At 27.5% G+C, this 12241-nt stretch overlaps 1 protein-coding gene across 1 annotated transcript in view; it reads left to right on the forward strand.

Moving 5' to 3' along the window:
• LOC113366988 (nitric oxide synthase-like protein) overlaps positions 1-7138 on the forward strand; it is a 270726-nt gene extending 263588 nt beyond the window's left edge. The window contains exons 10-13 of the mRNA XM_026608627.1: positions 1465-1556; positions 3511-3655; positions 6402-6506; positions 7133-7138. Coding sequence (XP_026464412.1) covers positions 1465-1556; positions 3511-3655; positions 6402-6506; positions 7133-7138 — 348 coding nt within the window. The remainder of the gene's footprint in view (positions 1-1464; positions 1557-3510; positions 3656-6401; positions 6507-7132) is intronic.
• The last annotated feature ends 5103 nt before the right edge of the window (positions 7139-12241 follow it).

Consider the following 12241-nt stretch of genomic DNA (forward strand, 5'->3'; position numbering starts at 1 on the left):
GCACGAAATGGGTTTTGTAATAATTTTTGTTTCTTTCCTTTTTGAACGGAACTGGAAAAACATGAAAATCGGTTTTAGAACCGGTTTTTAAATTTTAGCGTTCCGGCAAAAAAATATTAGCACAAAACCACTGGTTTTATCAAAGTCGTTTTTAATTTAGTAACAAATTGAGGTGTATGAACTTCTTATAGAAAAAATAATATTTATAAATTAAATCTTACATTCATTCGCATTTCTTATACGCTAACATCTACATCATAGGTTTCTATTCATGTATTTTTATAGCCTTACGTGTGCCTATACGTTGCATTCTATACTACACGCCTTACATCTATAGTTAAGATGCGCGACTTCCACGCGGAGGTCCCGGGTTCAATTCCCGGTATAGGCAATAGATAGGTAGAGATAATACATAGGGCGTAAGGTTAAACCTATGTAATATAGGTGAATATATAAAGTAAGAAGTAAAAGGTCTGTAGGTATATAATAAGTTAATGACGGTATAGGTATCTCACGGTATGATAGATAATAGATATCTATATATGATATACAATAATATATAATAGTATAGTATGATAGGTAATAGATTATCTATCATATTACTAAGATAAGTCTTATAAAGTATTGTAATAAATCTTGAGTACGTTTATATCATAATAAATACATGTAGGTATTAATGAATACAAATAATACCAGAATAAATATGATTAATGTCATTGAAGAATATAAATTATGTACTCAATGATTCCCTCATACTTGTACAATTTAATGTATAGACTAGCTGTGTATAATAGAGTTAATTATATAAAAAGTCAATATATTAGATTTGTGAGTTCTTATCGAAATATATCAAATTTTTTGAACCGGTTTATGAACCGGATTTTAAATTTTAGCGTTCCGGCAAAAAAAATATTAGCACAACACCACTGGTTATATCTGATATTTGTGCCATTTGGAGGTGAGGTTTTAGAAGTTAATATTATGTAAGACGCTCTAACTGATAGCAAAGACAACTCATGCAATTTTTCGGGAAGAGACTGGTAACATAACATAGCTATTTTATCCAAGAATTGGTTCCTAAAGCTCTTGGTAATTCGAAGATAATAAAATAATTCTTGTTTTATAATCTTTTTATAACTTACCATATGCACTATGATATAGATGGTTAAAATGAGTTATTATATGTACTTGCTAAAAATCATTTAAATTTTTGAGTATATTTAAAAAAATACAAAACTTAAGTTTTGTTGAAATATATGCTCATATAAATAAAATTGTTATTTTTTCTACTCAGTATAGTTACTTAAATATGATTTATTTATTTAATTACACTAAGTAACTAATTAATTAATAGTGATGCTATGACACGAATGTATTAAAATATAATTAAAATTCTTATAATATGTTTTTAAAAATGCATAGTTAAAGGTTTACTGAAATAATTGCTTAACTGTTTACTTTCAGGAAGCAGCCTGGAAAACTCACGTCTGGAAAAAAGGACGCGAAGGACGAGGCACGAGACCCAGTAGAAAATTTCATTTCAAACAAATTGCGAGGTAAAGCCTCTATTTCATTATTTACTTTCATTCTGGCAGTGTATATTATTATCCTTGTCAATGCTAATCCTGCAACCATCTATCTGTGTAAATATGCACGTAGGAATGAATGAATCGTGTTATTTCTACTGATCTACCCTTCATTATTGCTAATAACATTTTATGAAGTCTTTTTATGTGGTTTTCCAGCATACCCGGCTGTAATTTTTTTATGTGGATTTCTAATACATTGCGTTGCCTTTTTTGATAATGTTTCTTCTTGGTTCAAGATTTTTTGTTTCCTTACCATGATTAATTATTGTTTACGTTTATCTGTTGTATAACAAACGATGTTTGGTTTTTTGTTACGTTTTTGTTTTTGTTAAAACACGCGTTAATTGTAAGATGATACTCTCGATCAGTGGCAATAAAAGTTTGGGTCGCGAAAAATAAAATCAAATATGGAGAAATAAAGCATTGTAAATAGTTTCATTATTCAAAAACCTTTGGGGTCACAGTACTGTTAACTAGTAAGAGTTAAAACTAATGAAAAATTATTTATTAAAAATAATAATAACCATTTAAAAGTTATTAGTAGACAAAAGTTGCTTTTATTGTGCTTTTTTCAAAATAAATCATTTTTAATAAGTTCAGAACAATTTTTTTTGTCCTATATATTAAAATTAAAAGAGGTTAAATCTTGTATTTCTGGTAATTGCAAATATATTTTTAGAATGTTTTACCATATTTGTTATTTTTTACCCCGTCTATGGAGTAAAGCGAAAACTTTTAGAAAAATTGCAAAAAAAACATATTTCTTCACTATTTTGATCACAGCAATTTGAATTTTAATTTTTGCCAAATAATTTCAATAACGTAACCTTTATTTTATTACAATACTTAATGCCTATTGTGTCGGATTATTTAAAATTTATTTAAATATTCGATGCCATTTTTATACTATAGCAATATGTTTCCAAGTAAAAATAGCCCTTGCCCGGAATTGCTGCACCAATAAAATGTCAGCCCTATTAGATTAATTCTAATAACAAAAAAATCATCAAACATGGATGGATTAACCATTGGGTTATCATCTAAAAAACACGAAGTAAGGAGAAGTTTCAGCCCAACAGCTCATAGGACATAAGGTTCTGATTGCTGTTCAAAAATAATAATAAAAAAAAAATATACTAAACTTAATTGTTTTATAAATTCTTGATATATATTTACTCTTCAAATCTCTTGCAATATTTTTTAACTTCTATTTCAATTGTAGTATGATATTCATGACCGATTTGGCCGTATAAAAGACCAGTGTTATGGGAAGGCTATGTTATGTAGAACTTTCTATACGAAATCGAAGAAAGAAGCCATGAAGTTGCTGTGCAGTCAGGCGTTTTTTTTTCAAGTTGTCAGATAGAAAAGCCAACCTAGAAGCCGCACAAATGTCAAAATAAACAATCTTAGATAACAGGGTCTTTCTGACCAAGCTTCATAACATACAAGTGGCGTTGCAGTTTATGTGTAAAACGCATGAATGCACAGAAAATACATGAGATTTTGACAGTATTTTGTATAATTTAGTAGCATAATGTATGCAAGTTGAAGCGTAACATGGCCTTGCCTTAATATTTGTCTGTTGTGCGGCAGAATCAATATTCATTTAATGAAATCAATAATCTAACCCTTCTCGTATTATTCTAAAAATTACTTATAATATTAAGTGCATTTTATTTAAACAAAAAAATCATAATTTTTGAATATATAATTTCACTGAAAATCTTTTATACTATTTATCTTGTTTTTTCTATTACTTATTGCTGTTAACTTTTCTAGTTTGATTGTCGCGTACATTTTCAATTTTCGTTCAATAAATTTAATATATAACCAATATTTTACAGCTATACTTCAAATGCTATCATGTTGTATTATTCCACACTTACTTATAATATTCGATACAATTTTATATTTCCAGGGCCGTTAAATTTACGTCGAAATTGTTTGGGCATGCTTTATCGCGGCGAATCAAGGCGACCGTATTATTCGCCACGGAAACCGGAAAATCGGAAAACTACGCAAGAAAACTTGCTGACATCTTTGGGCATGCGTTCAATGCACAGGTGAGTTCAATTATTTTTAATAAAAGAAAAACTTTCACAATTGTATTTAAACACCTGGTGCGTGTTATAAATTAACTAGAAAGTTTACCTGCGTATACAAAGTTATTTTATGTAACTGGTTAAAATTAGATAAGAATAACTAGTTATGTAAAATTATTTCTACTTGTTACTATTTCTGGGATATATTATTTCACATAAACATACGACGTGTAAAAATTGTGTTGTAACTAAAATTCTAAATGTTTTCCTTCCGTGGTGTAGTGGTTGAAATAGTGGTCTACTCCCGACCTCCACCACTCAGCTCGATAGCAAGCAGTATAATATCAAATTTTCATTTGAGGTTATAGATCTCAAATCTAATTTGTGTGTCGTGAACATTGCAGTATCATATATATTCATCATCATCACTATTAGATAGAGTTGCCGTGGTCTCGTTATAACAGTTTTTTGAATAAATTAATATATCTTGAGTTCCACTGATTATATTTCTACGGAATAAAGATCGATAGATGCTGTAATTATTCTTTTACCGATCCAAAGAATAATAATTCTCAAACTCATTTTGTTTATTATTTCACATTACAATTTCTAGAAAATGTGAGGTGTTACAACTTGGCAAATCTTGCCGTTTAAATTTACTCTGCCTATAGAATAAAGAGGTTACAAATTAAAAAAAAAAAACAAAAAAGGCACATTTTTAGAATGATGCTCTTGCTGGGATTGAATTTGCTGAACATAGTCAGATAGTTATTTGATTGATACGTTTTATTTGTTATGATATAATTGTTTTGGGTTTCACAACATAATTGGTCAAATAAAATATATAACGTCTCTTGTAACATAAATTTTATCATAAACTACAATTAACTCTTTGGGGACGGCAATTAACTACTGAGTGGACAAACATTCTCTGTGAGGCACAGGCTATTTTATAAACAATGACTCAGTTTGCATCGAAAAGTTGAATAAATTGCATATAGCAGTGATAAACAGTATTGTAGTTTGAAAATAATTGTAGGTTATTTTAGTAGTATTTTTAGCCTTTTTCTTTGCTATATAGTCTTTTTTTTAATATTTAAAACGACCGAACGCCCTTAAATATGGCAAAACGACTGGTAAATTTTGTGAGTTAAGCAGTAGTAAAGATGAGTTTCAAATAGACATACAGACAAATTTTACGAAATTACTATTCGCACCGAAGATATTCATGAATGTGATGATGATATTATCCAACTAACAAAAAGAAGAAGTTCGACAAATTAAATGAAGAGCGGAAAGACATTAGCGAATGTGCCGATTCTCCTTTAATAATCGAGTTTGACAACAAACACCCCGACTACAAATACCAAGCAATATAAGAAATCCAATAGAATATTTTGCTTTATATTTTACAAATGAATTATTAGACAATAGAATAGAAAAAACAAACCATTATGACAACACAAAAATGAACAAATATACTAAATAATCAGTGGCATATTCTAAATGCGAGTGGAAGTAAGAGGGATTGTATTGTCTGTTCTGACAAAAAAGCACTAGAAGGAAGGTGGCAAACAACATTTTATTGTAAAACATTCAAAATCAACCAGCTATGCATTTTGAAAATTGTTTTGAACGTCACCATTCTTTATAAAATGATCAAAAATAAATTAATATTATAAATGTATGTCCTTCAATGACCTATAACATGCACAATGAAATCAAGTTTACAGCTGGTGCATAGATAGTTTTGAAATCGGTGCCGTCTCGTAAGTGTTAATATCATAATACAAATAAGAGACTTAGACCTCTTCCAACACAATTTACATGTGCCCACATCATTCCATTGAATCTTTTTCACTTAAATCTATATATAATTCTTGTATGTTACAACTAGCACCAAGGTTTTGTTTCAACTAACCCCAGATGTAATTTTTTTACATAAATTAAGATAACTATTTAAACAATTTAGCTTTCACATAAATTGTAACATGTCCAAGTTGGAAAGAAATTTAGATATATCATATTTAAAATTAGTCGATAACAGTAACGCGAACCGAAATTTTGTGATAGAGTACAATTTTATGTTACTTGTCAATAATGAGGCACCTGCACACTTCTGTTAGTTATATATATATATATATATATATATATATATGCGTGTATGTGCATGTAATAAAATATATAAGCTTTACTGTAGTTCGTTACCAACTATTAATATGTTACATATTGAAAATATATAAAGTTAGTCGCACGCAGAAACATGTGCATTTCTAAACTTTTCAAATTGAAGTAAATTATTTTGTATAACGAAGTAATTTCCAACTTTGGTAATAAATGAATCACATTTCATTACATCGAGAAATCCAGATAATTAAGTTCGAGAACTTGTTGGGAATACTTTATTACAATTTAAAACTATATCTATAATAATGCATTTGTTGATTGCATTCTGTATTACATTACTTATGAAAATATTTATGCTAATGGATGTATATATATTCATATATCATGATTTTATACTTAATGTTACTTGTGCGTTATGAAATAATTTCTTTTGAATAATTTTATTTCTTTATTCTTCAACAAATTCCCAGCATCATTTATTGCTCTAATATTATTTATTTCAAGAATGATAATTATTATTCATTCAAGAATGAGCAAGATATTTTTTATATTTGTGTTCGAAGTAATTATTACAATAATTGAGAATTTTAAAATTTCAAATTTGTCTTAAATAATTTGAATAATTAACATATTCTTGCAGGTAGTTCGTATGGATGAGTATGATATAACATCGATTGAACACGAAGGATTATTACTAGTTGTAAGTTCAACATTTGGCAATGGAGATCCACCAGAAAATGGAGAGGTAATCTTATATTATAATTAAAAATATAAATTTTATTAAATTCGTATCGTTATCTTTACAAACAACCTTAATATCTTGTTGAAAGCAGTATTTTTCATAACAATAATAATATTTTATTTAATATTGATCAACATATAATTATCTCTCTTAACTTGAAATCTAATATTTATATATTTATTACATATATTGACATCTCAAAAATATTTTTTCTCGATGTCACCGATATTCAATACAATGTGGCTTATATTTTTCTTCCGGATACCAATGGTGTTATTTTCTCAATTAGAACTTTATTTTATGAACTATATTTATATATTCTTATGGTACGTTTTGAGAATATTTTTTAACAATTTACCAAAATTATCTAATGCTTTTCAATCAAAAGTTTTTCTTGCGTTGAAGATGTTACCATAGTAAACAGTTTTAACCTTTACCTGTAATTAATCCGGATTTAATTATATTGGAATAAGGAGTATTGAGTTAAAATTTAGTTTAGTTGAAATGAAGTGAGATCGAACAGAATGTTTTCAATTTTATTATTATTACAACAAAAAAAAAAACAATATAAAAAATTATGTCATTTGTAAATTTTTATTTTAATAAATAAATTGCAATTTGTGTTTTAGAAATAAGGTAGATAAAGTTGATTTTCAAACTTTTCAATTAATATTTTAATTTTCTTCGTCAATGCATTCATGATAAAACGAATTTATTGCAAAATAAAAGTATAAAAATAAATATTTAAATCAATAATCTAACGTAAACGAAATTTTACATGTATTGTAATTTGAAACTTGACGTAATTTTATTTTCAATTCTTGAAAGGCGACTTGCAATTGTGATTATATTTGAGGTTTACGACCTCAAGTTTCAATTTAATATGATACTGTTTGATATCGAGTTGGTCAAGGTTGAGAACGAAGCCCAAACTAGTTTAATTTGATAATATATTATATATATATATATATATATATATATATATATAGGGGCACAAAGTTCCAATTTTACAAAATAATAGCATTCAACTCATGCAAAATATAAATTTTATGGGTACAGTTTTTACAGAGATAACACTGTATATAACCTTGATCTGATATTTTGTCAGAAATATTACTTAACTTATCTTTTGTAAAATTGCATTTTAGCTTTATTTATAATTTTTCATTGTTTACGATTTTTTCAGGGTAAAGGTTCAGTTGGTCCTTTTTACCCAACCTCTATGTTAAAAGTGACTATTGAATCTAACTTAAAATTAACAATACAACATAACTAGTAACTATACTATTAACTAATTAATTAACTATATTATTAACAATATAACTTATAAAACATTTAAATAATGTATACATAAAAACTAAATAAAGGTCTCGTAAACTAAATAACAGTGCTCACAATTAAATTCTAACAACCAAAGAAAGTACTTTTGTTATAGATTTTCAAACAGGTTTGTTTATCTGCTGATAGCATCGTTTCTTGATTCAAGTAAAAGGCTGATTAATATTACAAATCTTTTACCCTCTACTTTCAAATATTGTTGTTAACATTTGTTACAATCTTTACTTGTGTTTAAGATATTAGTGGTGGACATTTTATATACATATAAAACCCTCATATATATATATATATATATATATATATATATATTAACAAAGTCTAATAATCGGGCATAACATCAATAAAAAACAATGTTTTTTATTGATGTTATGCCCGATTATTAGACTTTGTTAATACATATGTCAACATCAAATTCAGAATCATATATATATAGATATATATATATATATATATAATAATTATATATATATATATATATATATATATTTTATTTTTATTTAATTATATTGAAAGAATGGCATTGGGTATATTCAAAAATAAATCTTATTGCCCTTACATCAGCATGGTCAAATTAAATTTGCGGATGAATAGTAAATCTATTTAAAATAAATCTGTTACAATATTATCAAGCAACACATTCGAAAACAGAATATATATAAATTTCACTTCTTGCATCGAAATAAAATTACAATAAAACATGGAATTCGATTTTTTCGGATATTCATGAAAACTCGTTGAAAATGTCAAAATAAATTCTCTTTTTGGCTGGAACAAAGGGATATCTATAAGACACTTCATCATTGAAGAACAGTAAAAATATATTGAAACAACATTGCGAATGCAAATTAGCTACCGACACGGTTGTCTGTCGTAGAATCGCCCTGGAGATTTGAACATGCAGACATATGGGGTGTTCACCTAATGTAGGAATGTCAATTTTATAACAAAAAATTTGAAAATTTATAAAGAAATGGTAAAATTTAACATAACTAGTGGTGTATGGCATCGTGCCTTCAGGCAAATTGCTGGAACTTTTCGTACCGTCATGAAATATTCCAAGAATATCAAATGTTTTCAAATATATTATTATAAATACTGTAACTTTTATTATTCGTATTTTATTGACAAAGTATAAAAGCTTATAAATTGGATAAAGACGTTTATATAAGTTTTGAAAAGTAAATTAATAGAACTTAATAAATTAGAATAAAGGATCTTGTCTCATATTTGGAAGATTAAAATTATTTCTTTCTAGTATATAAGTAAGCTTTAAAATTATAGCTAGAATTAAAATTAAATAAAAGTGAAATAAAAATAAAATTTCTACTCCTAAAAACAATATTTCTGTCAATACAAGTAAAGGTTTCTCAAAAACTGCCTGCTTTTGCATACTTAGCTTCGTTTCTTCAAAACGGATATACGTGTCTTTGCAAAAAAACTAATCACAATGTAACCCCATCATTATTAGAATGTTTTCTGAATCACACAAATCGGTTCTTTCTTGCTCTCAAAATCTCGATTTCTATTTTCTGCACTCTTTACTCCGTATCTCCGAAATGGTCTTTGCCAAAAACTAATCAGCACGTCCCTCCATCAGTAGGAATTGAATGTCATTGGAATTATTCAAATCGGTTGATGTGTGCACCCGAAAAAATTAATAACAATATAGCTTTAAAATATGTTCAATAAATTTATCAATTTATTGATTTATAACCCAAGTTAATTCACCTATCTTTTTCTCTAAATTTGGTTTGAACTTTTATTTATGTAATTTTGTTATGAATAACAAAATAATATAATTTTTAATATAAATTTAGGCCACTAAGTTCTTGTGAAAATTGATTAGTTCATGATATGTTTGGGATTAAAATCAATGTCTTTACGTTTAATTTTATAAGTTAATATTAGTTACACATAATTTTGTTATGACGAGCAAACTAATTTCAACAGTTTTGGTGATTTTATAACACACAGATGCTTAAATTATATATGAATTATATCTTGCGAAAAACAATGCATAACATTTGCTATTTATTTTAATGTTAATTTTAATTTTAAATTTAAATTTGTATAGTCTAAAACCATTATCATTTCTTTTTCTATATTACTATTGTACTACTATATATTATATTACCAATTCTATATCGCTGATATTTTCAATACAAATTGTTGATATATCTTAAATATTGATTGCATATATAGTTTCTTATAAAAAATTATTAATTATTAAATTTTCCAAGTAAAACCGCTTTATTCATATTTTAATTAAATTCTACGTCAATCTGATTTTCAGATATGATCAAAGAATATGAAAAATGCATAGATCTATTCTATGAAAAATAATAAGTGATTTCGTACATGAATTTACGTTCTTACAATATGTCTAATATATTATATGTGCAACAAATGTACAATAATTTTACTGCAAGGAACATAATTTCTTATTTGCTTTGATGATTTTTCTAATATATTTCAAAAAAATCTTCAAAAGAATTTTTTCAACAAATAATTACAAAGAAACGGCTTCAGTTCTTCACTAAAAACTAATCAGGGCGATTACCAACCAATTTTAAATTTTTAAAATCCCTACAAATTTGCGGGCCCAAACGCAAAAACTAGTGGTGTATAGCATCGTGCCTTAAGGCAAATTGCAGGAACTTCGCGTACCGTAATAAAGTATTCGAAGTTCGAATTCGAATAGATTATTATTAATACTGCAACTTATATATGTTTATAGAATAATAAATAAAACTCAATCGATCGAATTGATCATAAAGAACATTGTCTAATATTTTAAAAATTATATAAATTGAATTGCAAAATTAGATTATTTATTTGAAGTATGTAGGTGAGTTTTAGAACTTTAGCTAAAATTAAAATTAAAATTCGAACTATTTTCTATATGGTTGGACCTACCTTTGCCAAAAACTAATCAGCACATCTCCCTATCAATAGGAATCGATTGTTTTTTGAATTTTTCAAACCGATTCATCCATACGCCCAAAATCGTCGACGAAAAATTGTCTCCACACAAACACATAACAACACCCATTTTTCTGAGGTATGCCAAAATGTTCAGAAACCTCTGAAACGTAAAGATATGCAAAATTTCAATTTTCGTCCCATTGCTATAACTTACCCTACGGGAAGTGAAAAGTCACACTCTTCTGCTAATTACAAAGATACAGCTTGGCTGATTGTCGCACAAAACTGTTAAACGCGATTTTTTATTTCATTTAACACAATGACATGCATCCCCATCAGTCGCTTTCAGTTTTAAATTTTATTCAATAATTTCATATTCCACATAAGTTTCGTTTTTCCATTGAAACGTATCAGTTTCTCCGATTCTAAGTGGAACACCTTGTATACATTACAAGGTAAGATGTGAGTACTCACCTGCAGGGCAAATGCGAGATTGTAAAATGGAGTTGTGATAAATTGGAATGGGTTGTCAGTAGAAACAAATTTATTTCAGGCGTTCATAAGACAATTCTCGAGAGAATCAAGAGTGTGTATACGAGATATTGGAAATAATATCAGTCTTAATAAAAATGACATATGTTATATGATCAAATGCCTTTGCGCAATCGAGTCTAAGAAATATATGTTTATATTTTTTCAAATTATGTCCTGATTGTCAGAATGTCTACTGTGAATTGTTAATATCAGCATTATTAATTTCTCAGTATCTAGTAAATTTCTGAGCAATAGTTTGACCTTTTTCTTCATCATATTTTAAAGCAATCAGAACTTTACGTCCATTAAGCTGCAAATGTAAACTGAAATTAAAACTAAAAGTTGATACTGCTCGATATCGAATATGTTGTCCGTGATTGAGATTGCACCTCCGATTCGCTTGATTGCAAATCTGTGCGCTAACCACTCCTCCAGGAGACCTCCAAATTGACCTTTTGTGGTCGTTAATATCAAAAAACGGCCGATACGATCACATTTCAAAAGTTTTCAAGCCATTTGATAAAACTCTAAAGGGACTCACTTTGGTTAATTTTAAGCAACAATAAGCCCAGGATGCTTTTTTATTATTACCACACAAGTGCCAATATTTCGTCTATTTTGAAAATATTATTGCCACTATTTTAAAAGTTGCTCAATTCCAATCATTTTCAATCAAGTCTATTATTTACACATATAAAGTTATGAAGAAGTAGTTTCAATATCCGTAATTTTAATTTAGTTATATAGAACAAAGATGTAGGATTTTTCGAGATTTATATTCAATTCAAGGATAAAATTTTAAAGCAGGATAGTGCTTAGTGATAGATACAAAGCAAATAACAGAAGTTTGAGTTGAGTTTGAGAAAACGGAGTATCCGATTTGAATTATCGAAAAAACATTCAATTTGTAATAATTGGTTTAATAATTAGTTGTTGAAAAA

Source organism: Ctenocephalides felis, unplaced genomic scaffold (genome assembly GCF_003426905.1).
Source record: "Ctenocephalides felis isolate EL2017-DRISC unplaced genomic scaffold, ASM342690v1 CF-g0.4_SCAFFOLD_01170, whole genome shotgun sequence".
In the NCBI taxonomy this organism is placed as follows: Eukaryota; Metazoa; Arthropoda; class Insecta; order Siphonaptera; family Pulicidae; genus Ctenocephalides; species Ctenocephalides felis.